The sequence below is a fragment of the Suncus etruscus genome, chromosome 13, assembly GCF_024139225.1.
Source record: "Suncus etruscus isolate mSunEtr1 chromosome 13, mSunEtr1.pri.cur, whole genome shotgun sequence".
Classification (NCBI taxonomy): Eukaryota; Metazoa; Chordata; class Mammalia; order Eulipotyphla; family Soricidae; genus Suncus; species Suncus etruscus.
This window is the reverse complement of record NC_064860.1, coordinates 64,720,279-64,744,621: the sequence shown is the minus strand read 5'-3', so window position 1 is coordinate 64,744,621 and position 24,343 is coordinate 64,720,279. Positions and strand designations below refer to the sequence as shown.

Here is a 24,343-nt window from a genome sequence, read left to right as displayed (position 1 = left end):
AAATTAATGAATAAAACAACTGGCTCAACCTTAATACTTAGTCTATGGAAGAACTGAAAATAGGCCTTTCTCTGAATGGGGATGTTAGGAAAAAGTGAAAAGTGAGAGAAAAAGATATAATAGATAAAAATAAGTTGATGGTAGCTAGGGAACTTAATTGCTCAGCAATCTCTATGGATTGTTTATAAATTGTATTTTTTTTTTCTATTTTTTTTTTCTTCTTTTCTTACCGGCCCTCTCCTATAAATTGTATTTTTGATGATGGTGGGTGAGTGTTGCCAAAGAGTGCTCAGGAAGCCTCAGTTCCCCTGGTGATTCTCAGTAATTCATATAAGGTGGGTCTGAGGATGTGATGTTTTCATGTGAGGGATTACACAGGCCACTGCCACTCTACATCGGGTTCCATACAGATATCCCAGCAATGGTCTAGAAATCATACGGTGACAGAATCGAATCTGGATTGAACATATGGTATGCAGGTACAGTACAAAACCATCTAGCCTCCCGTTGTAAACCTTTGTTCTTGAAAATATGTCTCGGACTGAGCAATGTCTTCTTAGGAGAGATTTTTATATGTGACAGAAGGAAACTGAATAGTTGTACGTTTTTAATTAATAGAAATTATCATTTCCCACAATGTCAATAACCTTTTATTGGGCAAAAGAAAAGAGAACTTTTCCACTCCAGTTGTTAGCTTGGTGCTGTGTGACATTTTTATTTCTTTTCTTTTTTTTTTTTTGGTTTTTGGGCCACACCCGTTTGACGCTCAGGGGTTACTCCTGGCTATGTGCTCAGAAATCGCCCCTGGCTTGGGGGGACCATATGGGACGCCGGGGGATCGAACCGCGGTCCTTCCTTGGCTAGCGCTTGCAAGGCAGACACCTTACCTCCAGCGCCACCTACCCGGCCCCACATTTTTATTTCAATGTCAAAAGCAGAGGCCAGGACCTCACACAAGAGAAGCATGCACACTATCTATAATTCAGCCACTTTTCCAGTTCCCAAAGTTCTTGACAAATAAGAAAAGTGATATGTGCTACTGTAGTCCTGGCATAGAACTTCCCTGTGATTACTCTCATAATGTCTGCTGATTCATCAATTTTAACTTGTGCATAATCGAATTCAAATGTCAAAAAAAAAAAACAAAACACCAAAACATACATTCTTAGATTATTGCTGTAAGTCAAGATTACAAGCAAACTATGATACATTACTGTAGTGATAAGGAACAAAACTGATGGGGCCGGAACGGAGGCATGGCAGTAAGGCGTTTGCCCTGCACGCAGCTAACCCAGGACTGACTGAGGTTTGATCCCCCAGCGTTGCATATGGTCTCCCAAGCCAGGAGCGATTTCTGAGTGCATAGCCAGGAGTAATTCTTGAGTATCACTGGATGTGACTCAAAAACAACAACAAAAAAAGAAATAAAACTGATTTTTATTCATTGCTTCTTTTGTCTGTTTGGAGGCCATAGTGTTGTGCTGCCTGAGGATTATTCCTATATTTGTGAGCAACAGTAAGTGTTGATCCTGCTCAGGAAACTTACATAGTGCTGAGAATTTGAAGTATGGTCTTTGTGGCCGGAATTGCATGTAATTCAAATATCTTACCTCTTGCCTTATCTCTCCTACCCAAGAAACAAATTCTTAATTTTCTAAGTCACAGATGGATAGCAATAGCACTAATTACTTAGATTAATATACTTAAAATACTGTTATCTAATTTATAGTGTCAAGATTTTTATGAAAATAGTTATATATAAGTATTACTCATTATAAGTTCTTTTCAAAGGAACACATAACATGATATTATTAATGTAGCTTATGGCTGCATGAATTACTATAACACAAAAGCTATGTTGGCTTTAAAAAATAACATCCTCGGACACCAGGCGGGGAAAATCCGCGAAAGTACACCGGCCCAGTGGGGCTCAGCTGTGAAAGACTGTGAGTGTGACCTGTCTATGTCTGTCTACTGTCCTCTTTCGTGAAACTCTTGCGAGTGGGGCAAAAAGAGGCTCAGAGGAGCACGGCCGCTCCGCTTCGCTACGCGGCCGTGCACTCTTTCTAAGGAAAGAACTCCATTGCAACAAGAAGGAAAAATCACACTAAGAACGGCGCTATATCACAGAAGCAAACATTTCTCTCTGGACTGTCTTCTCTGTTGCATGCTCGGGCCTAAGATTTGACCCAGTGTGAGGCTTCATCCACGGAGGACTCCCCTCCCTTAGAGGCAAGTCAGCCCATCCAGAAAGGGAGGAGCCAGAGGAGTGTGCTGCCTACATCATATAGACAATGAATACCACCACAACACGTAGAAAAACCCACAATACAAGTGTGACAATGGGGAAACAACGCAGGCCAGCATCAGACATAGAGAATGAAGATGACAATTCTGAGGACCAGATAATGACTGAACAACTAATCAACCTCTCCGATAAGGACTTTAGACTAGCAATATGGAAGGTGCTCAACAGACTCCAAGAAACCATGGATCGAGTTGAACAGAACACTAATAAGAACCAAGAAAATATGAAGGCAGAAATGACAAAACTCCAAACTGAAATAACATGTCAACTAACAGGACTGAAAAAGTCAGTAAACGAAGTGAATGACAAAATGGATAAGCTCTGGGACAGGGTATCAGAAGCTGAGAATAGACTTGGTGCTGTGGAAGATGAGATACATAACAATTCCATACAGCAGGAGAGATTGGACAAAAAACTTAAAGCAAATGAGCAGACAATGGAAAAATTAGTCAAAGAATGGGAACAGATGAAAATAGAAGTCTATGATAAGATCAACAGAAACAACTTAAGAATCATTGGAGTCCCAGAGACCCAGGAAGAAAATTTCCAGGAAGAATCAATGGTCAAGAACATCATTAAAGAGAAACTTCCAGAGCTAAAGAATATATGTGATCAAATCCTGCATGCCCGAAGAGTACCAACCAAAAGAGACCCCAGAAAAACCACCCCAAGACACATCCTAGTCACAATGACAAATCCCACAGATAGAGACAGAATTCTGAAAACAGCAAGATCAAAAGGGGAAATCATGTTCAAGCAAGCTTCCCTGAGATTTACAGCAGACCTGTCACCAGAAACGCTCAATGCCAGAAAGCAATGGTGGGATATTGTGACAAGACTGAATGAAATGAATGCTTCACCCAGAATACTATACCCAGCAAAACTCACTTTCCGGTTTGATGGAAGAATACATGGTTTCACAGACAAAAAACAGCTCAGAAACTTCACAGACACAAAACCAGTCTTAAGAGAAAAACTGAAAGACCTAATCTAAGACAAGACTACCCAAAAGACACACCAAATTTTGAAATAAAGATGGCGTTAAATCCCAGGACAATTCTTTCTCTCAACGTCAATGGACTAAATGCACCAGTTAAGAGACACAGAGTGGCTAAATGGATCAAAAAACTCAATCCAACCTTCTGCTGCCTACAAGAAACGCACCTGAATAGTCAGAACAAACATAGACTCAAAATAAAAGGCTGGAGAAAAGTTATCCAAGCAAACAACACCCATAAAAAAGCTGGAGTGGCCATACTAATATCAGATAATGCAAACTTTATACTCAGGAAGGTTGTAAGGGACAAAGACGGACATTTTATATTAATCAAGGGGTACGTAGAGCAGGAAGAATTCACTCTCCTAAACATATATGCACCGAATGAGGGGCCAGCAAAATATTTAATACAACTGTTGACAAATCTGAAAAATAATATCAACAACAACACAATAATTGTGGGGGACCTTAACACGGCTTTGTCAACACTGGACAGGTCAACCAGACTGAAACCCAACAAGAATATACTAGACCTGAGGAGAGAAATGGAAGAAAGAGGCCTAGTGGATATATATAGGACACTCCATCCCCAGAAACCTGGATACACATTCTTCTCCAATGTACATGGGACATTCTCCAGGATAGACTACATGCTGGCACATAAAACATACCTCCATAAGATCAAGAGGATAGAAATTTTGCAGACTACCTTCGCTGACCACAAGGCTCTGAAATTATTTGTGAACTCCAAAGGGACTCAGAAGAAACACTTTAACACCTGGAAGTTAAACAGCCTCATGCTCAATAACCAGTGGGTCCGAGATGAAATCAAGGAGGAAATAAAAAGGTTCCTGGAAACAAATGACAATAAAGACACAAACTCTCAGAACTTATGGGACACAGCAAAAGCAGTACTGAGAGGAAAATTTATAGCTTTGCAAGCACACATCAAGAAGGAAGAAGGAGCTTACCTGAGTAGCTTAATGACACAGCTAATAGAACTAGAAAATGCTCAACAAAAGGACCCAAGAATAGGAAGACAGAAGGAAATAACAAAGTTGAGAGCAGAAATCAACGAAGTGGAAACTCAAAAAACAATTCGAAAGATCAACGAAAGCAGAAGTTGGTTCTTTGAAAAAATAAACAAGATTGATAGACCACTGGCAAACCTAACAAAGAAAGAGAGAGAGAGAAACTTGATAACTCGTATCAGGAATGAAAAAGGAGAGATCACTACTGATATGACAGAGATTCAAAGGGTAATCAGAAACTACTTTGAAAAACTCTACGCCACTAAAAATGAGAACCTGGAAGAAATGGATAAATTCTTGGACTCTTATAATCTTCCACGGTTGAAGGAAGAGGATGTAGCATATCTAAACACCCCCATCACCATTGATGAAATTAAAACAGTAATCAAATGTCTGCCGAAAAACAAAAGCCCAGGTCCAGATGGATTCACTAATGAATTCTATCAAACTTTCCAAGAGGAACTACTGCCAATCTTGGCAAGACTCTTTCATGAAATTGAACAAACAGAAACACTTCCAAGTAGCTTTTATGAAGCCAACATCACCTTGATACCTAAACCAGACAGAGACGCTACCAAAAAAGAAAATTACAGACCAATATCACTGATGAATGCAGATGCAAAGATCCTCAACAAAATCCTGGCAAATAGGATTCAATGCCTCGTTAAGAAGATCATCCACTACGATCAAGTAGGTTTCATCCCAGGAATGCAAGGCTGGTTTAACATCCGTAAATCTATCAACATAATACACAACATCAATAACAAGAAAAATAAAAACCACATGATCATATCAATAGATGCAGAGAAAGCATTTGATAAGGTCCAACACCCATTCTTGATCAAAACTCTCAGCAAGATGGGAATGGAGGGAACCTTTCTCAATATAGTGAAGGCCATCTACCACAAGCCAGTGGCAAATATTATCCTCAATGGAGAAAAACTGAAAGCCTTCCCTCTAAATTCTGGCACAAGACAAGGCTGTCCTCTCTCACCACTCCTATTCAACATAGCACTGGAAGTACTTGCTATAGCGATTAGGCAAGAAAAGGATATCAAGGGAATCCAGATAGGAAAGGAAGAAGTCAAGCTCTCACTGTTTGCAGATGACATGATACTCTACTTAGAAAACCCTAAAGACTGTATCAAAAAGCTTCTAGAAACAATAGAATCATATAGCAAGGTGGCAGGCTACAAAATTAACACACAAAAATCAATGGCCTTTCTATATACCAATAGTAATAAGGATGAAATGGACATTAAGAAAACAACCCCATTCACAATAGTACCACACAAACTCAAATATCTTGGAATCAACTTGACTAAATATGTGAAGGACCTATACAAAGAAAACTATAAAACTCTGCTCCAAGAAATAAGAGAGGACACACGGAAATGGAAACACATACCCTGCTCATGGATTGGCAGGATTAACATCATCAAAATGTCAATACTCCCCAAGGCATTATACAGATTTAATGCCATCCCTCTAAAGATACCCATGACATTCTTCAAAGAAGTGGATCAGACACTTTTGAAATTCATTTGGAACAATAAACACCCTCGAATAGCTAAAGCAATCATTGGGAAAAAGAATATGGGAGGAATTACTTTTCCCAACTTTAAACTGTACTACAAAGCAACAGTTATCAAAACAGCATGGTATTGGAATAAAGATAGGTCCTCAGATCAGTGGAATAGGCTTGAATACTCAGAAAATGTTCCCCAGAGATACAACCATCTAATTTTTGATAAAGGAGCAGGAAATCCTAAATGGAGCAGGGAAAGCCTCTTCAACAAGTGGTGTTGGCACAATTGGATAGCCACTTGCAAAAAATTAAACTTAGACCCCCAGCTAACATCATGTACAAAGGTAAAATCCAAATGGATTAAAGACCTCGATATCAGCCCCAAAACCATAAGATATATAGAACAGCACATAGGCAAAACACTACAGGACATTACAGGCATCTTCAAGGAGAAAACTGCACTCTCCAAGCAAGTGAAAGCAGAGATTAACAGATGGGAATATATTAAGCTGAGAAGCTTCTGCACCTCAAAGGAAATAGTGCCCAGGATACAAGAGCCACCCACTGAGTGGGAGAAACTATTCACCCAATACCCATCAGATAAGGGGCTAATCTCCAAAATATACAAGGCACTGACAGAACTTTACAAGAAAAAAACATCTAACCCCATCAAAAAATGGGGAGAAGAAATGAACAGACACTTTGACAAAGAAGAAATACGCATGGCCAAAAGACACATGAAAAAATGTTCCACATCACTAATCATCAGGGAGATGCAAATCAAAACAACGATGAGATACCACCTCACACCCCAGAGAATGGCACACATCACAAAGAATGAGAATAAACAGTGTTGGCGGGGATGTGGAGAGAAAGGAACCCTTATCCACTGCTGGTGGGAATGCTGTCTAGTTCAACCTTTATGGAAAGCGATATGGAGATTCCTCCAAAAACTGGAAATCGAGCTCCCATACGATCCAGCTATACCACTCCTAGGAATATACCCTAGGAACACAAAAATGCAATACAAAAACCCCTTCCTTACACCTATATTCATTGCAGCTCTATTTACCATAGCAAGACTCTGGAAACAACCAAGATGCCCTTCAACAGACGAATGGCTAAAGAAACTGTGGTACATATACACAATGGAATATTATGCAGCTGTCAGGAGAGATGAAGTCATGAAATTTTCCTATACATGGATGTACATGGAATCTATTATGCTGAGTGAAATAAGTCAGAGAGAGAGAGAAAAACGCAGAATGGTCTCACTCATCTATGGGTTTTAAGAAAAATGAAAGACACCCTGGTAATAATAATTTTCAGACACAAAAGAGAAAAGAGCTGGAAGTTCCAGCTCACCTCAGGAAGCTCACCACAAAGAGTGATGAGTTTAGTTAGAGAAATAACTACATTTTGAACTGTCCTAATATTGAGAATGTATGAGGGAAATGTAGAGCCTGTTTAGGGTACAGGCGGGGGTTGGGTGGGGAGGAGGGAGATTTGGGACTTGGGTGATGGGAATGTTGCACTGGTGATGGGTGGTGTTCCTTTTATGACTGAAACCCAAACACAATCATGTATGTAATCAAGGTGTTTAAATAAAAAAAAATTATGCATTAAAAAAAAAATAACATCCTCAAGAATGATTTTTAGAGTGTCATCAGAATTAAATCACTATATCACTGAAATACCTCTGAGTCAAATGCTTTGAGAACCAAATGGTAAAATATGAGCTACTTCTATAATGAATCCACTAATAATCCATGCATATAATTTCTTTTCGGAATGCTGGTAAAAAGTTGGAGCTTTTCAATTTTTAGAACGATAAGCATAATATTGATTAGAAATTAAAGTAAAAAATGGTCTGAAGAGATAACTCAACAAGCTAATCATATGCTTTGCAGTGTTGGATGAGGCCCCAGAACAGCATCAGATGTGGACAAAAAATTATCATTAGAAAGTAGGTAGACTCTATGAGACACATAGAATAGACCAGGAAGTAGAGAGCTTTCTAGTTTCTCAATTCAAAATTTTTATCTTTTACATATTGTGGATACAAACTTCCATATTTTAGGAAATCCACAGAAAGCCATGTAACCTGGATATTTCCCTTTCCATGACAATCAGGCATGGTAATTAAATGAAGAGATTGTTGATGAGTGTTTAAGATTACTCATTTAACTAGGAGAGCTTAAGATCAACACTGCTTTAAGCTCTCAAATAATCTTTAGGACTTTAAGCCTCAAAAGTTGTGATAATTTTGCTCAACATTAGATATATATTTTAGATATCTATTATATTATTTACTTAACCTTAGATATCTCTTGTATTGTCTTGTGTTTTATCTAATATTCACTAAGGAAAAAATAATAGAAAATATAAGAAAACCTGAATGCTTTGTAGCAATAAATGATTACAGATAAACTTTCTCCTTAAAACGCAAACACTGGGGCCGGTGAGGTGGCGCTAGAGGTAAGGTGTCTACCTTTCAAGCACTAGCCAAGGAAGGACCTCGGTTTGATCCCCTGCCGTCCCAAATGGTCCCCCCAAGCCAGGGGTAATTTCTGAGCACTTAGCCAGGAGTAACCCCTGAGCATCAAACGTGTGTGGCCCAAAAAAAACAAAAAACAAAACAAAAACAAAAACACAAACACTAAAGTTTAAACAAAGAAAAAAAAAGGAAACATAAGCAATAAAAAACAAATTCCTCCTTTGGCAAATTAGCTACATTCTAAATTATAATGTATCAAAGAAACTGAGATGAAGACTAAAAGATCAGTCATCAAAGTCTTCAAACTTCTCAATGTCAAATGCATATTAGATCCACTGTTGAATCTTTGAAAATTCTCCAGTTTGCTTATACCCCAGAACAGTACAGAATCTCTAGGGAATATTATGAACACTCCAGATCCTCAACTATGAATCTAAGCTAGCTGAATTCAAGGTGTTAGGTCTATCTCAGAATAAGGTGTCTGTGCTGCAGGAGTTATGTCAAGAAGAGAGAAGAAATTTATCTTTGTATTAATAATTATACAAAAGCATTTCATTGTATCCTAACATTTTTATTACTACTTGGAAATATTTCAGAATTATGTTGACAATGGGAAATAGACTCTATTTTATTTAATTTGTTTGAGGGGAGGGTCACACCCGGCAGTGCTCAAGGTTTACTCCTGGCTCCATGCTCAGAAATTGCTCCTGGCAGGCATGGGGGATCATATGGGATGCCGGGATTCGAACCGATGACCTTCTGCATGAAAGGCAAACGCCTTACCTCCATGCTATCTCTCCGGCTACAGACTCTATTTTAAAAAACTGTAGAACCACCCATTCTAGAAGAAGCACTTCTCTGAATGAAATTGTTTCCTGAAACTAGCAGATTTTATGAAAATAGTGGAAAGCAGTAAGCATGAAAACGCTAAGCACTGTTCATAAATAAAAGATTTATTATATGTCATATAATAAATGACTGTTCATGGGTCAAATTAAGCTGCTGGTCTCTCCTTAGTTTTTACTGGACTGGAGAGATTACTAACAGGTAAGACATTTGCCTTGCAAGTAGCCAGTTTGGGATTAATCCCTTTTACTATATTTGGTTCCCTAAGTATTGCCAGGGGTGATTTGAGCCAAAGTTCTTATGTAAGCTCAGAGTACAATTTGGGTGTGGCCCCATAACAAACAAACAAACAAATGATAACAATATCTTATCAACAATAAACCACCAAGGGCCTAAGAGATAGCATGGAAGTAGGGCATTTGCCTTGCGTGCCAAGGACAGTGGTTCAAATCCGGCATCCCATATGGTCCCCTGAGCCTGCCAGGAGCGATTTCTGAGCGTAGAGTCAGGAGTAACTCCTGAGCGCTGCCAGGTGTGACCCAAAAACATAAAACAAACAAACAGTAAATAAGCCACCAAGTTGTTTCTATTTTTGTTATGCCTACAATCATATCGCAATGCAAATCAAGTCATTGTGAAGGAGACAGAATGGGCTGGGGCTGGAGAGATAGCACAGTTATAGGGCGTTTGTCTTGCATAAGGCCGACCCAGACCCAGGTTTGATTCCCAGCACCCCTTATAGTCTATTTCTGAATGCATAGAGAGGTGTAACCTCTGAGCGCCACTGGTTGTGGCCCAAAAACCAGTAAATAAATAAGTACATAAATAAATAAAAAAATTTTAAAAAATGAAAAGAAGCACTATCTAAACTCTTCTATAATTTTTCAAAGGCCTCAAAGTACTTAATCTAAAGTATGTATTTATTTAGTCCTAAATATATAAAACTAAACATATCTCAAATTATTTCAGAAGTTGAAATATTATTGAAGATATTTGAACTTAATAGAGTATAATCACAACAATGTACCACACATTCTATTTATCCTTTTTTTTTTAAGCTTATTTTTCTTTTCTTTTGTGGAGAGTGACTATCCAAAACGTTGTTCAGGGGATTTCTCAATGTGAGGACCCAAGAAGGCAGAGGTACTTTGGATATGGGTACTTGGGATGTAAGGTACCAAGGCCAATGAGAGCCACCATCTTTCTTAGAGCCTATAGGGTTTTAGTTAGTGAAGCATGGGGGGATCATGCTGTCAGATATGAACACTGGTCAGTTCTATCTCTCCACCCCTGTTTCCTATCCTTTTAGGAGGAGAATCACTAAAAAAATGTATTCATAGAAAAATGATATAATGGCAGAAAAATTGTTGAAACAGTGACATAGTATATATTTGTTTGGCTTAAAATATAAAGATAACTATGTTCAGGAGTGTCTTACAGTGGATACAGAATTTGAACTGCATGCAGGTGACCCTGTTTTCATCTTAGCTTCTGAGATTGTGCCCAATTCTCCCAGAAGTAATTCCTGAGTGTAGACTCAGAAGTAAACCTTGAGCACCATTGGCCTTGACTCAAAAACAAGACCTTTCTCCCAAAATTCATGTGTGTGAGATACAGAAAGAAGTAGATAGTGAGAGAACTAGAGAGAAAGAGAGAGATAGAATTACCAGTTTTCTGCCTAATACTACTTTAACTCAATGAAAATGCCTAACAGTCTCTTTATTGAAGAAACACAATAGAATAGAAAGCAAACCTACCATCTGTCATTCCTTCCCTTCTATGAGGCAATGCTGGTTGTTGCTCCATTCGCCCTCCCTTGTGTTTTTTAGTTGGTCTGGGCCTCTGACTTTGATTCAGGGCTGCACTGGTATTACTGTCAGTAGAAAATGGGCTGGTTGGTCGAGGTCTTTGAGAGGAGGTGAAGGCTTTACCTAAAAATAAAAGATAGGGTATGGATATAGAGAATATTATTATAGTATAATTATTCTCTCTTTCTTACTTCTGTTCTTACTAACCTGTAAACTTGAACTAGAGATATCAATTGAAGGGGCCTTACTGCATTTAATTGTACCACTTTTGGAAATCAGTAAACTACCAATTAAAATATTAAACAAATGAACATGAAGGCATTTTTCAACCAGGAACTTGATTTTCCCCCCAAAATTTAACTAGGATATACTTAGTAATATTCTCACGGATCTATGCTAAATCCACACAACTTTTACTTCATAAAGAAGCTATTTTTGAAAAATCATTGCTCTTATTTGTTGATCCATATTCACTCTTACAAATTCTCTGAGTAATAAATGATAGCCTCTAGCAATAATATTAAACTTTTTAAACCAAAGGTCTGCTCAGACACATACATTAAGTTGACCTTTGTACTCATACATATAAACGATGAATTCTACTTCTTTTAGTAGAGACCCAGTAACATCATTGGACAGGATATATAGCAGGATAAAATCACTTGGCATATCCAAAGTGCAAAAGGTGTTTTCTGATGAATATTATTGTATCTGAGCATAATCCAAATTATCATTAAGATGAAATGTACTGTGTCCTTTTCTCCTGGTGTAATATACATATATAAAAATATTATTCCCAGGAAAATGTTAGCTAATAAAAGATGACAAGTTATGATTTTAATGCCATGTTTATTATAGTAAAAGATGATTGGTTTATGTGCATGTATTTATTCTCTTGTGCATCTTTCACTGCTTACCATATTATTGTATGTAGTTACATTTCCTTAAGTCAATGTGACTTAGTATTGCTCAATGCTTTATTAGCTATTAGCATACATGCAAGAAATGCACTTATGACTTCTAATTTATTAGTTCCCTTGCACTTTCTTACTACTTTGCTTATAGCTATGCCACAAAAAGCACTCAAGCAACATAAAGTTCTGACTTGTGCCTTATAAAGCAAGGAAATTTAAATAACGGTTATATTAAAAACACATTTTAGTTAGGATGCTATATAAAAAATAAACCTCTGCAACGCTTAAAAATCATTTTCATTTTACAGGATATTGTAGTACTTATTAAAAAGAAATATTAATAGGATAATTTAAAGAAACTTTCCAATACCAATCTTAATAACCTGTGAGTTTAGTGAAGGGTCAAATAATTTTCTTATTTTACTATTTGAATATTCATTTTTTCAAGATTTAAAAGTTCATTTTGGGTTTTACTAGCTTACTTTGTGAAGCAGCCAGTTTACGTCATTGATTAAAACCTTATATATGCATTTAAATAGTAGACGAACATAACTGCATATACTATATAAAAGTTATTTTGTCTAAACACAACAAATTACATATTGAGTTTATTTCATATTTATTTAGGAAGAAATATTTAGATAAATTTAAAGTGATATAATTTTTCCTGTGTTATACAATATTCTCAAAATAAATGTTAGATTACTCTAAAGAGCAATGCGCATGCATTTGTTCATTTATATGATTTGCAAATGCAGTGGTGTATCTTTAATTAGCATCCTTTAAAATAATAAATTATTGGGTTAAAATCTTAATAGCCAAACAACTAATAAGACTATTAGTTATTTGAACTGTTAGACTGACAGTCTTCTACCCATTCACCACATGCTCAGAAAGTTTTCCAAGAAAAATGCATTCATAGATATAAGTGGGCAAAGGAAAGCAATAGAAGTAAAAGTAGATTAATTTTAATCACTGGAAACATTATTGATTATGTAAGAATTTTATAAAATGTGAGTTATTGAAAATTTAATGGCAATCATAGTTGCTACATTGCTATAATATAAAAGGACATCTATTCCAATTAATATAGAGCTGTTAAGTCAAAGGAGAGGAAGAGACAGAAGGTAGTGATTAGAAGCCTTTTCTTGGTTCTGCAAAGTGAGCAGAATATAGTTTTGGTAATTGAGCATTTAAACCATATACATGCACATTAAAGAAAGCCCTGAAGTCAGCCTCACTGAGGAGACAGAACAAGAGAAAAAGTTCAGTGTCCAAAGGATGAGATTGTCTCATGCAAAGTGTTGACTCAGAGTCTACCAACCTGTTCTTGTAAGGCTGGTTCCATCCAGCCTAAAACCAGCTTTATCGGCTGCTGCCACCAGTGCTTGTGCAAAACTGCCGCTGGCAAAGATGGAGCCATCTGAGGAGCTACCTACACTAGATCTATGACTAGAAAAGTTACGATCCTCATCAGATGCAGAGCCCCATCCATTTACCATTGAACCTAAAAACAAATGTAGTTGTCTAGTGAGTGGTATATATTGGATATACTAGATAGCTCATCTGCTTGTTCAACTATTCTAAGAACAAGAAAGCTACCTTAATTCCTTCCTTTGTTCTGAGGTTAGTTTGGTTTCATTATGACCCTGTTAGCCATTTTTAAGTAACATCTGCATTTTAAACATACCTAGTGCTGGAATGCAGAGGACTAAATATCATTTAAAACCCCTATCTTTTTGCAGCACAGGAACAAGGCATACTCTCTATTGGAGCCCACATTTACGTTGTTTGAATTATTACATCATCCTTTCCCCAAAAAGAATTTTCACATATATCTAATTTCTAAAACGCAGAGAATACGTTCGTAAAATAAATTACAACATATTTTGATTTATCAGGAACTCAGAGAAATATTGAGAATATTTTTGGTATTTAATGCAGATGGCAATGCTAATTTGCACAAAATGTACATTTGTGCAATTTGTAGAAAGGCTAGAATTATTTTAAGAGTTTCAATTTACTTACTTATAAATGAAATGTATCAATACTATCAAAAAACACAGAAAGCAATAAAAATATTTTAAAATATTCTATTAACTTCAAAGTTTAGAATTAATGAAAACTACTTATGGATTAATTTTTCTTAAATGCTGGTAATTATTTTTAAAAGTAAACATTTATAAAGACATTACTGTCATGATATGCATTTTTATGCAAAACATAACTTAATTTAGAACAAGCATATTATTTCCTTGTGTAAAGAGCAGCAAATGATGATGACACTGAAAGATAAATTCTATTCTTAATTTTTCAGCCAACAATTTATATCTAAACATTTTGACTACATGAAAAATCAGTGAGACCTTAAACTACTGTATACTAAAACTAATATTATAATATTTATTAAAGTTGATATATATACCATTAATTTAAAGCACAAAAATTGCCTAGTTCTCTTTACTCCCAAGTTTTAGAAAGAGAAACCATCAAAGTATTTACAAAAGCTACTAAAATATTTCTAAATAAACTAAAAGTGTATTCACATGAGAGATTAAATTTAAGTTCTGTGGCTTATTTCCTCTTCATTTCATTATTTAGAGAACAATATAGCTGATTGCTGTATCAAAAGATATTTGTACTTTTGGTTGAAATGCTAGGATATAATATCTCAAGATTCATTTACTTAAAAGACAAAGAAAACTGAAACCAAAGAGGTAAGAAAGTATCTGAAAAGTTAAAAGGGTGTTAAGTGTAGCAGAGAAAGATAAAATTTTGATTCTATTTGCCCAAAACGCAGAAATGCACTTTTTCTTTCCAAACAAATTTCCTTGACACAGGCTACTGCAAGGAAGCCAAGATAACACCGGCATCTGAGCCTCCTCCAATGAACAATTTCTGAGTTAATAATCAGAAGTCAAGGACCAATGGCCCAAAATGGAAGGAGAAATGATGCAATAGACTTTGCAATATAATGCTACAGGAGATAAGAAAAAAATATCAAAGTGATTCAGTCAGTGATCATAGAGAAATAGGAAACCCTATGACTGAGAATAGTTTTGGAACTTGTGAAAACCCAACCTTAGCACTTTACTTAAACCCAAGTATTTTTCCCCAGTTTTCTTAAATGTCTACTAAACATCTTAAAACATGTTACCAGCAATCAGAAGAAGCTCACTATTGAAATGAACAGTTCTTCTTCAACTACATATTTCATTGCATGTGCTTCCTTATTGATTCCCTCATAGTCCCTTCTAGCTTTTCATTGTCATCAAAATTTTAACCAACTTTTTCTGATTACCTGAGTGATGGAGAAGATGCAGTTATTTAAACAAATAAACAAAAATTTCAATTACAGATAGCTTGGCTGAGATTTGCTATACTTGAGTAGTGGCATTTATCAATGTATTATTGAAATTATGATAATAACAGACTAACTGGTAATAAACTTCTCTTTCTTCATCTAGAATAATCTAGTTTTATGTGCTTAGAGTCCAATTTGGCTTTTTATTTTCCTCCCCAAAGAAGAAAAAATTGGGTCTGTTGTTTTTTTGTTTTGTTTTGTTTTTTATTAGAATATTGCTTGAGTTTACCAGATTTAGAATACTGATAAATAAAACTTTTAAATCTGAAAATTTTAGCAAAATGCTACTCTATAATATAACTAAGAAAATATATTATGTAAAATCTGTGAGATCAACTAAATTTGCTTTAATTTTTCTGTTCATCGTTTAAAAACGATTTCTTTGTGATAATGGATTTCTCTTATCAAAATTTCCACATAAAATTGTCAATTGTTAATCAAATCATCTGCTTTCCTACCTTTCCTTTAAGCTTATTTTTCTTTCTTAATCATTTTTTGTGTTTGTTTTGTTTTGTTTGTTTGTTTTTAGGTCACAACCGGCAGCGTTCAGGGATTACTCCTGGCTCCACACTCAGAAATCGCTCCTAGCAGGCTCGGGGGACCATATGGGATGCCGGGATTCGAACCAATGACCTTCTGCATTACCTCCATGCTATCTCTTCGGCCCCAATTTTTTTTTTCTTAATCATTATAGTTATTTTCTATACCCTCTGAAAATCATGGTATTTTAGCAGATAGAATGCTTGCCTTTCACATGTCCAATAATCCTTGGGACTTCATGTGGTCTCCCAAACAGTACCAAGAGTGATTCCTGAGCACAAAGTCAGGAGAAAGTCCAGAGCACTGCTGAGTATGCCCCAAAACAAAACAAAAATCAAAACAAATAGATCCCAGAAAAATCTATCTGTTTCTGAAACTTTTCTTGATGCTTTGTTTTTGTTTTTGTTTTTGTTTTTCCCTCAGAAGAAAGAATAACATGGAAACCATGGTTCCAAGTTGGCCATCACAGGAGAAACACATGGTTTGTTTTGCTTTCTTCGTTTTCTACTCTCTTAGGGCCAAGAAACATAGACTTCATCTAGATGATGAAATGTGTCCCATAAATATTTGTCATGGAAAACACTTTGAAACCTTAATTTCTAACTCTAAAGGACATTAATGTCATTGACTTCATCTTCAAAATAAAAGTCAGAAATGGAAGTAGAATAAAGAAAAATCCACAATCCCTTGACTCTGTGACTTTATATTTGACACTCCATTCTCTTCGAGGGTGATCAACTAAATGACTTCATTTATAAAGAATATTTTGGGGGCTCGGAGATAGCAGAGCTGCGTTTGCCTTGCAAGCAGCCGATCCAGAACCAAAGGTGGTTGGTTCGAATCCCGTTGTCCCATATGGTCCCCCGTGCCTGCCAGGAGCTATTTCTGAGCAGACAGCCAGGAGTAACCCCTGAGCACTGCCGGGTGTGGCCCAAACCCCCCCTCCAAATTTTTTTGAAAAAAAAAATTATTGGCAGCATTACAATAATTAATGTGCTTATAACATGTACTGAATATTCCCTAGGCTCTAATATTCTAAAAAAATATAGTTTACTACTAATTTCACTTGTTTGGGATTACTATTATTTATCTTCATTTACATTTCATAATAATAATGGTATGGCTATTTACATAATTTATTACAGATGATTGAAAGAAAGGAAAACACTGATTTGCCAATTTAAAAATAAGCAGTTTTGTGATAATTGGTTTTCTTTTACAAATGTAAATATAAACAAGAAAATGAAGATGAGCAGTACATAAAAACAGCTTAGTTAGAAATTCCTTTGCACATTAGAAACAATCTATACTACTTTGACATGTTATCGCTCTAAGTATAATCAATATATATTTAAACATTTAATGAAAAATGAATTTATGTCACCTAAGCAAATTTATTTACATTTACATTTTTAATCTTTTCAAATTTCTAATGCTTAAAACTGCTGAAAGGCCAAAAAAAACTCATATTTATTCAAGCTGTTAAGAAGAACTGCACATAGGTCATTATATTGTTGCTCAAATGTTAGTGAGTAGTAAAATACAATGATAAAGTGGCATCTTGCTGTGTCTCTATTACATCTTTATCACTATAATTAATTTATGATCAGTCATCAATTCATTTACATGTCATTTTATGCTAAATCCCTTCTTGCTGATATATGCTTATCCTTAGTTCCATTAAGTTAAAGTATTTGCTTCATAATCTGATCCTGCTAATTGTTGCATTATCATTTTTATGATACCAAACCAGCTCTCACTTTTTTTCAGCAGTTATTTAGCTCAGGAGTTCTTCCTTTCTGTAAAATTATATGTTCGATTTTTATGCATTTTTTGGCAAATTGATCCAAATATTGACCTCTGCCCTAATGTAGAGAAAGTAGATCTAATTTTAGAAGTTCTTGTTTTTTTCAAACATCTTACATATGCAACAGTTCCACCTATGTTCCTCAGGGAGAAAGGAATATGTAGCATCTGTGGCAAGCACAGTAAGCAATTAAAAAAAAAAAAATCTCTTCCTTAGGTCATATGACACCTGTTACCTTGTTTCCCTGAAATAGAAATTAGAATTAATTTACATTCTAGCTGTTAAATTTCTAAGTATATATTCTATTTCTTCTAACATCAAAGCTGTCCAAGCTGTCACAGCCTGAGATAATGACGTGGCTATTCCAGAAATCTCTCAAAGATGACAAATATGGTTCTTAAATTGTTTGCAGCAAAAGGCTTCAGGTCACACTTTGAAATCGCCAGAACTCTCCACTCTGTGTGGTCTAGTCAGATGGGGAGGTTTTTCTCATTTTATTCTTTTCATAATGATCTGGGTTGGAAGTTCTATTAAAGATCTCCAAAGACATAAAAAGCAGAAAATACAGAGCCAGGATTTCCTTTTACTCATGGTATTTATGTGGCATCCAAAAGTCAAGGAAACTTTTATTTGCTTCAATTCACAGAACTCTCTGCTTTCCTCCTTGTGATCATTGAGGCAGTGCCAATCTTGGCTGCAAGTTCCAGACACTTTGCTCCTGCCCTCTCTTCTATTGCCTTCTGTGTCTTTATTCCTGTGGTGGAGTCATTAAATACAGGAAACACTTACTCTTGATTCCCACAATGGTAGTTTTAGGAAAATGTATAGCAGGCCTCCCTTACTCATGTTAACTAAGATGGTGGGTTGGGGTTTTGGAAGAAAAATTACAAGTATATTTCTAAAAACTGAAACTTTTCTTTATAATCCAAATAATCCAATAGAGTGAACTGCAAGGAAAACTGGCTTTTATTTTATTGAATCCCAGGAAAGTACATTTGATTTAAATTATATAGTAACTTAAAATAACAGTAATATCATTATAAAATTATATTTCTGTAGGTAAATATTGAAAAATTTTGATATAAGGTAAAATGCCCTGCAAAAAGAAATGCCAGGTTTAATTGTATTGCCATGAGTCATTATAACATTTTATAATTAAATATGGCAGAGATAAAACATAAAATTAATATTTAAGAATTCCTACTTCGGTTTGGTTTGGGGCTACATCTGGCAGTGTTCGTGCTCAGTTCAGTGCTTCTGAGTCTGTATTCAGACATTATTCCTAAAAGTTTCAGGAACCATATGGGGTGCCAGAGATCAAACCCTCATTAGATATATGAAAGGCAAACACCTTACCCACTCCATTAACTGTCCAGCCCCAGAATTAATATTTTGATCTTGATTTAAGTCTACTGGGAATTAAGTGTACTGGGACTAAGGACTAATCTATCTAAAAAACAAAATTATTGTAATTATTAGAATACATATTTATCTATGTTTACAAATATATAAAATTATACATAGAATGCAAGAATGTGAGATGCAAATGTTACATAATAGAACAAGAAACTAGTCTCCTCTTAAATATGTCAAATCCTGATTTCAGAAGAGATGAAAGTTTTCACTGTAGTGATCTTTAGAGAAGAATGATTAATGTTGAATATTTTGTTATTTATGTGAATGATCTTAAAAATGGTCCAAAATTTCTCAAATTTCTTATCAATAAAATGGTATTTAAATAAGGTCAAATTCTGCAAACAGATGAACTAAATAAAAATAACAACAATAATTTCGGACTATTAGACAAAATATGGTTATCAGAAGATAAATTTAGGGCTGGAGAGATAGGCCTTGCAAGCAGTTGGGCTTGCACGAAGCTGACCCAGGTTAGATCCTGGCATCTCATATGGCCCCCAGAGCATGCCAGGAGTGATTTCTGTGCACAAAGCCAAGAGTAACCCATGAGTGCTGCTGGGTGTGGCCCAAAAAACAAAAGAAAAAAAAAAGATAAATTTATTGAGACAGACCAAGGTTTTATAAGAATGCCCCAGGGTCCCCAACCACAGCTCCTTTCAATATAATAGAGTTGTGCTACATAACATAGGTTCAAATGTTTAGGTGGATGAATTTCAATCTTATTCTATAAGGTTCCAGGAAACTATTATAGTTGCTGTACAGATCATACAGTCATCTCTTTTCTTCCTCTCTTACAATATTTTAAGAGAGGACCAGTTGCACTAGCATACTGGGGGTAGAGGAGGGAGATATGGGATCTATACTGGGAACGGGCTGAGGGAGGACAGCTCTGGTGGTGGGAAGGCCCCTCATTCATTGTCACTATGTACCATAAATGATGCAGTGAAAGATTTGTAATGCACTTTGGTCACAATAAAATTTTTAAAAAAAGTAAAAAGAGGATCAGGCACTCACACAAACACACACTCACACACAGTTTAGAGAGTGTTTTACACATACTTTCCATATGGGCTATTATATAAAAGCAAGCTAGTGTTGCTGTTACTGATATTGAATCTAAAAACTTCTAATTAAGTGGTTGGAAAAAACAAACATTCAATCGTTTTTTCCCCCAGCAAATAAGCAATAGATTGACAATTTGCTATTACTGGATATTATAGACAAAGTGCATTCTCTCAAAATTAGTGTGTCAAAGTCTTAAAACTCCAAAGTATTTGGAGGTAGAATTTTTCTAAAGCAATTAGGATTATTTACTTTCTGTTTTCCAGGAAGTGGGTGGATTTCCTATGAAGTACTCAAGCGACTCGGGAGCCTCTTCAGGAGATTTTCAGCTAGAAGCTAAGTCCCTGCAATATCAGATATTAACTGGGTGACTTGATGGTGCTCAAGGGATAGCAGTGGTGCAAATATAGATGTGTGGAAGCTAATCAGTACAGGGTTGAAGCAGGGTCGGCCATATGTAGTGAATGAGCCTGTAATCTCTCTCTAGCCTAAGTAAGTTAAGATTAGATAAATTTAAAAGGGTGGGGTCATCATGGAAAGATTTATTTTTTTATAACTAAACTAGATGCTTGTTCTCTTTTTATCATGTGAGATTATAGAGGACAAGCCAGAAAGGGACTTGCAATAGTAATCAAATATGACTACATCTTATTCTTGGACTTCAGACCTCCAAACTGAAAAATAAGTCTCTGCTGTTTAATCCACCTAGACATGATATGTAGTTTTTCCACATATCAGACTAATACACTGAGATCATGGGATATAGAACTTTATATTTTCCATTCTTGACATTTTCTATTCATTAACTAAACATTATTTTGAAATGTTTTTGAAACAGTAGCAAATTACTTAGACAATTTGATGATAATGGGAATTGATATGCTTACATTTTTACAAAATGGACTCTATCTTAATAACTGCTGATTTTTATTAAAATGGCCACTGTAAAAATGCAATATATGAGTAAAGTCCTACATAGGTCTTAGCCAGCCTTCTTGTAAACATCAAATGACATTCTGAAAAACAATATGGATATTCCTCATAAAATTAGAAATTGATCTCTCATAAGATCCAGCCATACCAATACAAGGAATATACCCCAGAAACACAAAAATACAATTAAAAAATTCCCTATGCACACCTATGTTCATTGCAGTGCTATTTATAATCTAATGAATCTGGAAACGATCCAGAATGCTGACAACAGAGGAGTAACTAAAGAAAATGTGGTACATCTACACAATGGAATATTATGCAGCTATTAGGAAAAATGAAGTTATGAAATTTTCCTATACATAGATGGACATGGAAACTACTATACTGAGTGAAATAACTCTGAGAGAGAGATGGACACAGAAAAAATAGAGATGAGGTTTTGAAGGATCAGCCCAGGATATACACAAAAATTGGTGAGTGCTGTTCATTAAATAACTATACCAACAATTACCATGACAATGTTAGTGAGTGAGAGAAATAGAGTGATTGCTTCAAAGACAAGTGGGATGGGGAAGGAGAGAAATGGGGGACATTGGTGGAGGAAAGGTTGCACTGGTTAGGAGGTGTACATTTTATGACTAAAATCCAACTACAAACATATCTAACTATGGTATTTAAATACCGATTTATTAATTAAAAATAAAAATAAAACAAGACATGTTATCTTTCAGCGCACTTGTTTAAGTACCTTAAGAATACATAAACAGGGGCCGGGCGGTGGCGCTGGAGGTAAGGTGCCTGCCTTGCCTGCGCTAGCCTAGGACGGACCGCGGTTCGATCCCCCGGCGTCCCATATGGTCCCCCAAGAAGCCAGGAGCAACTTCTGAGCACATAGCCAGGAGTAACCCCTGAGCGTCACAGGGTGTGGCCCAAAAACCAAAAAAAAAAAAAAAAAAGAATACATAAACACATGAGGATAATATCTGCTGCAAGTTGATTTCTATACATTTTTATCTTTATATATATAAATATGAAGTATACTTCAAGAATTTACCCTCATATATTATGCGCCAATGCATACACACAAATAAGCACCATACTACACTCACAATTGTTTACTCTACATGCACACACTTCCACTCACATATACCCATAGACACATATCAGCAAATACCTGTCTATATACACTCCTTTGCTATCACCCCAGAAATACAATATTTTAAGGAAATATATTTACTTTTACATTTAACAAGTTGACTTCCCTTCTGCCCTAAAAATCAAATAAAAATTTTGATTATACATTCTTCACAAAGTTATTTGGAGCAAAATATAAATAAATAAAAATGCTACTTTTATGTAGAGTGTAGATTTTTGTTGAGGAGATGTATTATTCATAGGGTGAATTCAACTCAAAATACATACCTAAACACCCTGAGGTTTTATATATGGCAATAATTAAGCAGTAAGCTCAAGTAGAAAAACAGACTTTGTTTCCTTAGCAATAAAAGCTTCATTTTGAATGAATATTATCCTGACTTAAAGAGAAATTGAGATTATTTTAATGTACGGTAGCATCAGATGGTCTAACTTGGTACTAACAGGAAAGTATGTGAATATGCAAAATGATATGCTAAAGATTTATAGATGTTTATTATCTTTGACTTTATAATATTGAATAAATGAACTGCATAGACTTTCTCTGAGTATTTAAATCATTATTAATACAGTTTTTATTGCATCTCTAGTGGGAAAAAGTTCAATGTAATTAGTAAAATATGCAAAAAATATTAAGAACTTTGTCTTGAAGATGATTGTGCTGGACATTTAGGCATAGGGGCTTAACATAACACTGTACTACAAAGTTAGCTGTCTGCTTTCAGAGACTGAGACTTTAGCTCTACCACATTTAGTCTGTACTCCAAATCATAGCAGTATGCCTGTAGTCCATTCTTTTTGTTGTTGTTGTTGTTGTTGTTGTTGTTGTTTTTTGGCCACATCCACTGACGCTCAGGGGTTACTCCTGGCTATGCTCTTGGCTATGCTCAGAAATCACTCCTGGCCTAGGGGACTATATGGGATACCAGGGGATTGAACCGCAGTCCGTCCTAGGCTAGTGCTTGCAAGGCAGACGCCTTACCACTTGCACCATCACTCCCGCCCCTATCCAGTTCCTAAGTTTTCATTAGCCAGGCAAACAGAGAACCCCAGGTAAAACAAAACTGGAAAATGAGTTCATGAGTTTAGCATTAATCAATTGAGGAAGGGGCATATAGTTCTTATACTTCTTAATCACCTGTCATTAGCCTATTTTCATCAGTATTAACTGAAATGTAATGCATAGGGAAAGCTGGGAAACTACTGGAATAAAATGAATACAGAGGATTGGCAAAATGCCTCCTAGAATGAAGAGATTATTAAAGTAAGCACAATAGTGGTGGGTTTCTGGGACTAGAGTGTTAATATAGCTGGTAGCAGTAAGTCCTGAGCCCTGCTGGGTATGACCCCAAAATTTTAAAAAAGGTTTTTAATTAAAAAAAATTAAGAAAAGTGTGTTTTTTAGAAAAGACCCAATGACAGGCAAAAGCAAGATTTATTTGTCTTTTATACTTACATCTTATAGACTTCTAAGAGGCATTTGTGCCTGTGTGGATAATAATTAATTAATCATTTTTATATTTATAAATATTCTTGGTAAATTCATAAAGATCTAAATTTTTCTGACAATATTTTATAAGTGTAAGTCCTTGGAAATAGATTGTAGTTCTGGGATCACACAAGACAGAGCAAATTGCAAGTTTTCTATCAATGAACAAGTCCAGGAAAAGCAAAACATCATGTTTTGAGGAAAGAAGCAATTACTGAACTCAGCAACATAAAATTCATAAATGTATGGTTTATCTCACTGTACATTTTCTCCACTCTAAAAATAAAACTCTGCGTAACCTTAGAGAGGCTTACTGCAAAGACTTGCTTATTTTCATCAGTGAATGATTTTACAGAGTGAAATATCAAGAAGCATTTTAAGTTTGCATTCACTTTGTATGTTGCTCCTGATATACAAAATATATCATTTCTAAAAGTCAAGGTTTTTTTTTATGTAATAGACTTGGTTCCCCAGCAGAGTGAACTTTTCATGAAAGCCCTGGATATAATTGAGTTTTCTTTCATGTCTTTAAGGCTTTTTAAAATTCATGAATTTTCTTATCATTTTTGCAGCAACGCAAAAGTGTTTTCAAATCCTTTTTGAATTTTGTGTTTCATATTATCATATTTAAAATGTTACAGAAAT

At 35.6% G+C, this 24,343-nt stretch overlaps 1 protein-coding gene across 1 annotated transcript in view; it reads right to left on the bottom strand.

Annotated features, from left to right (window-relative positions):
• The window catches only part of ROBO2 (roundabout guidance receptor 2), a 1,375,087-nt gene that overhangs the window by 9,241 nt on the left and 1,341,503 nt on the right, over positions 1-24,343 (bottom strand). The window contains exon 25 of the mRNA XM_049785493.1: positions 10,965-11,138. Within this exon, the coding sequence (XP_049641450.1) occupies positions 10,965-11,138 (174 nt within the window). The remainder of the gene's footprint in view (positions 1-10,964; positions 11,139-24,343) is intronic.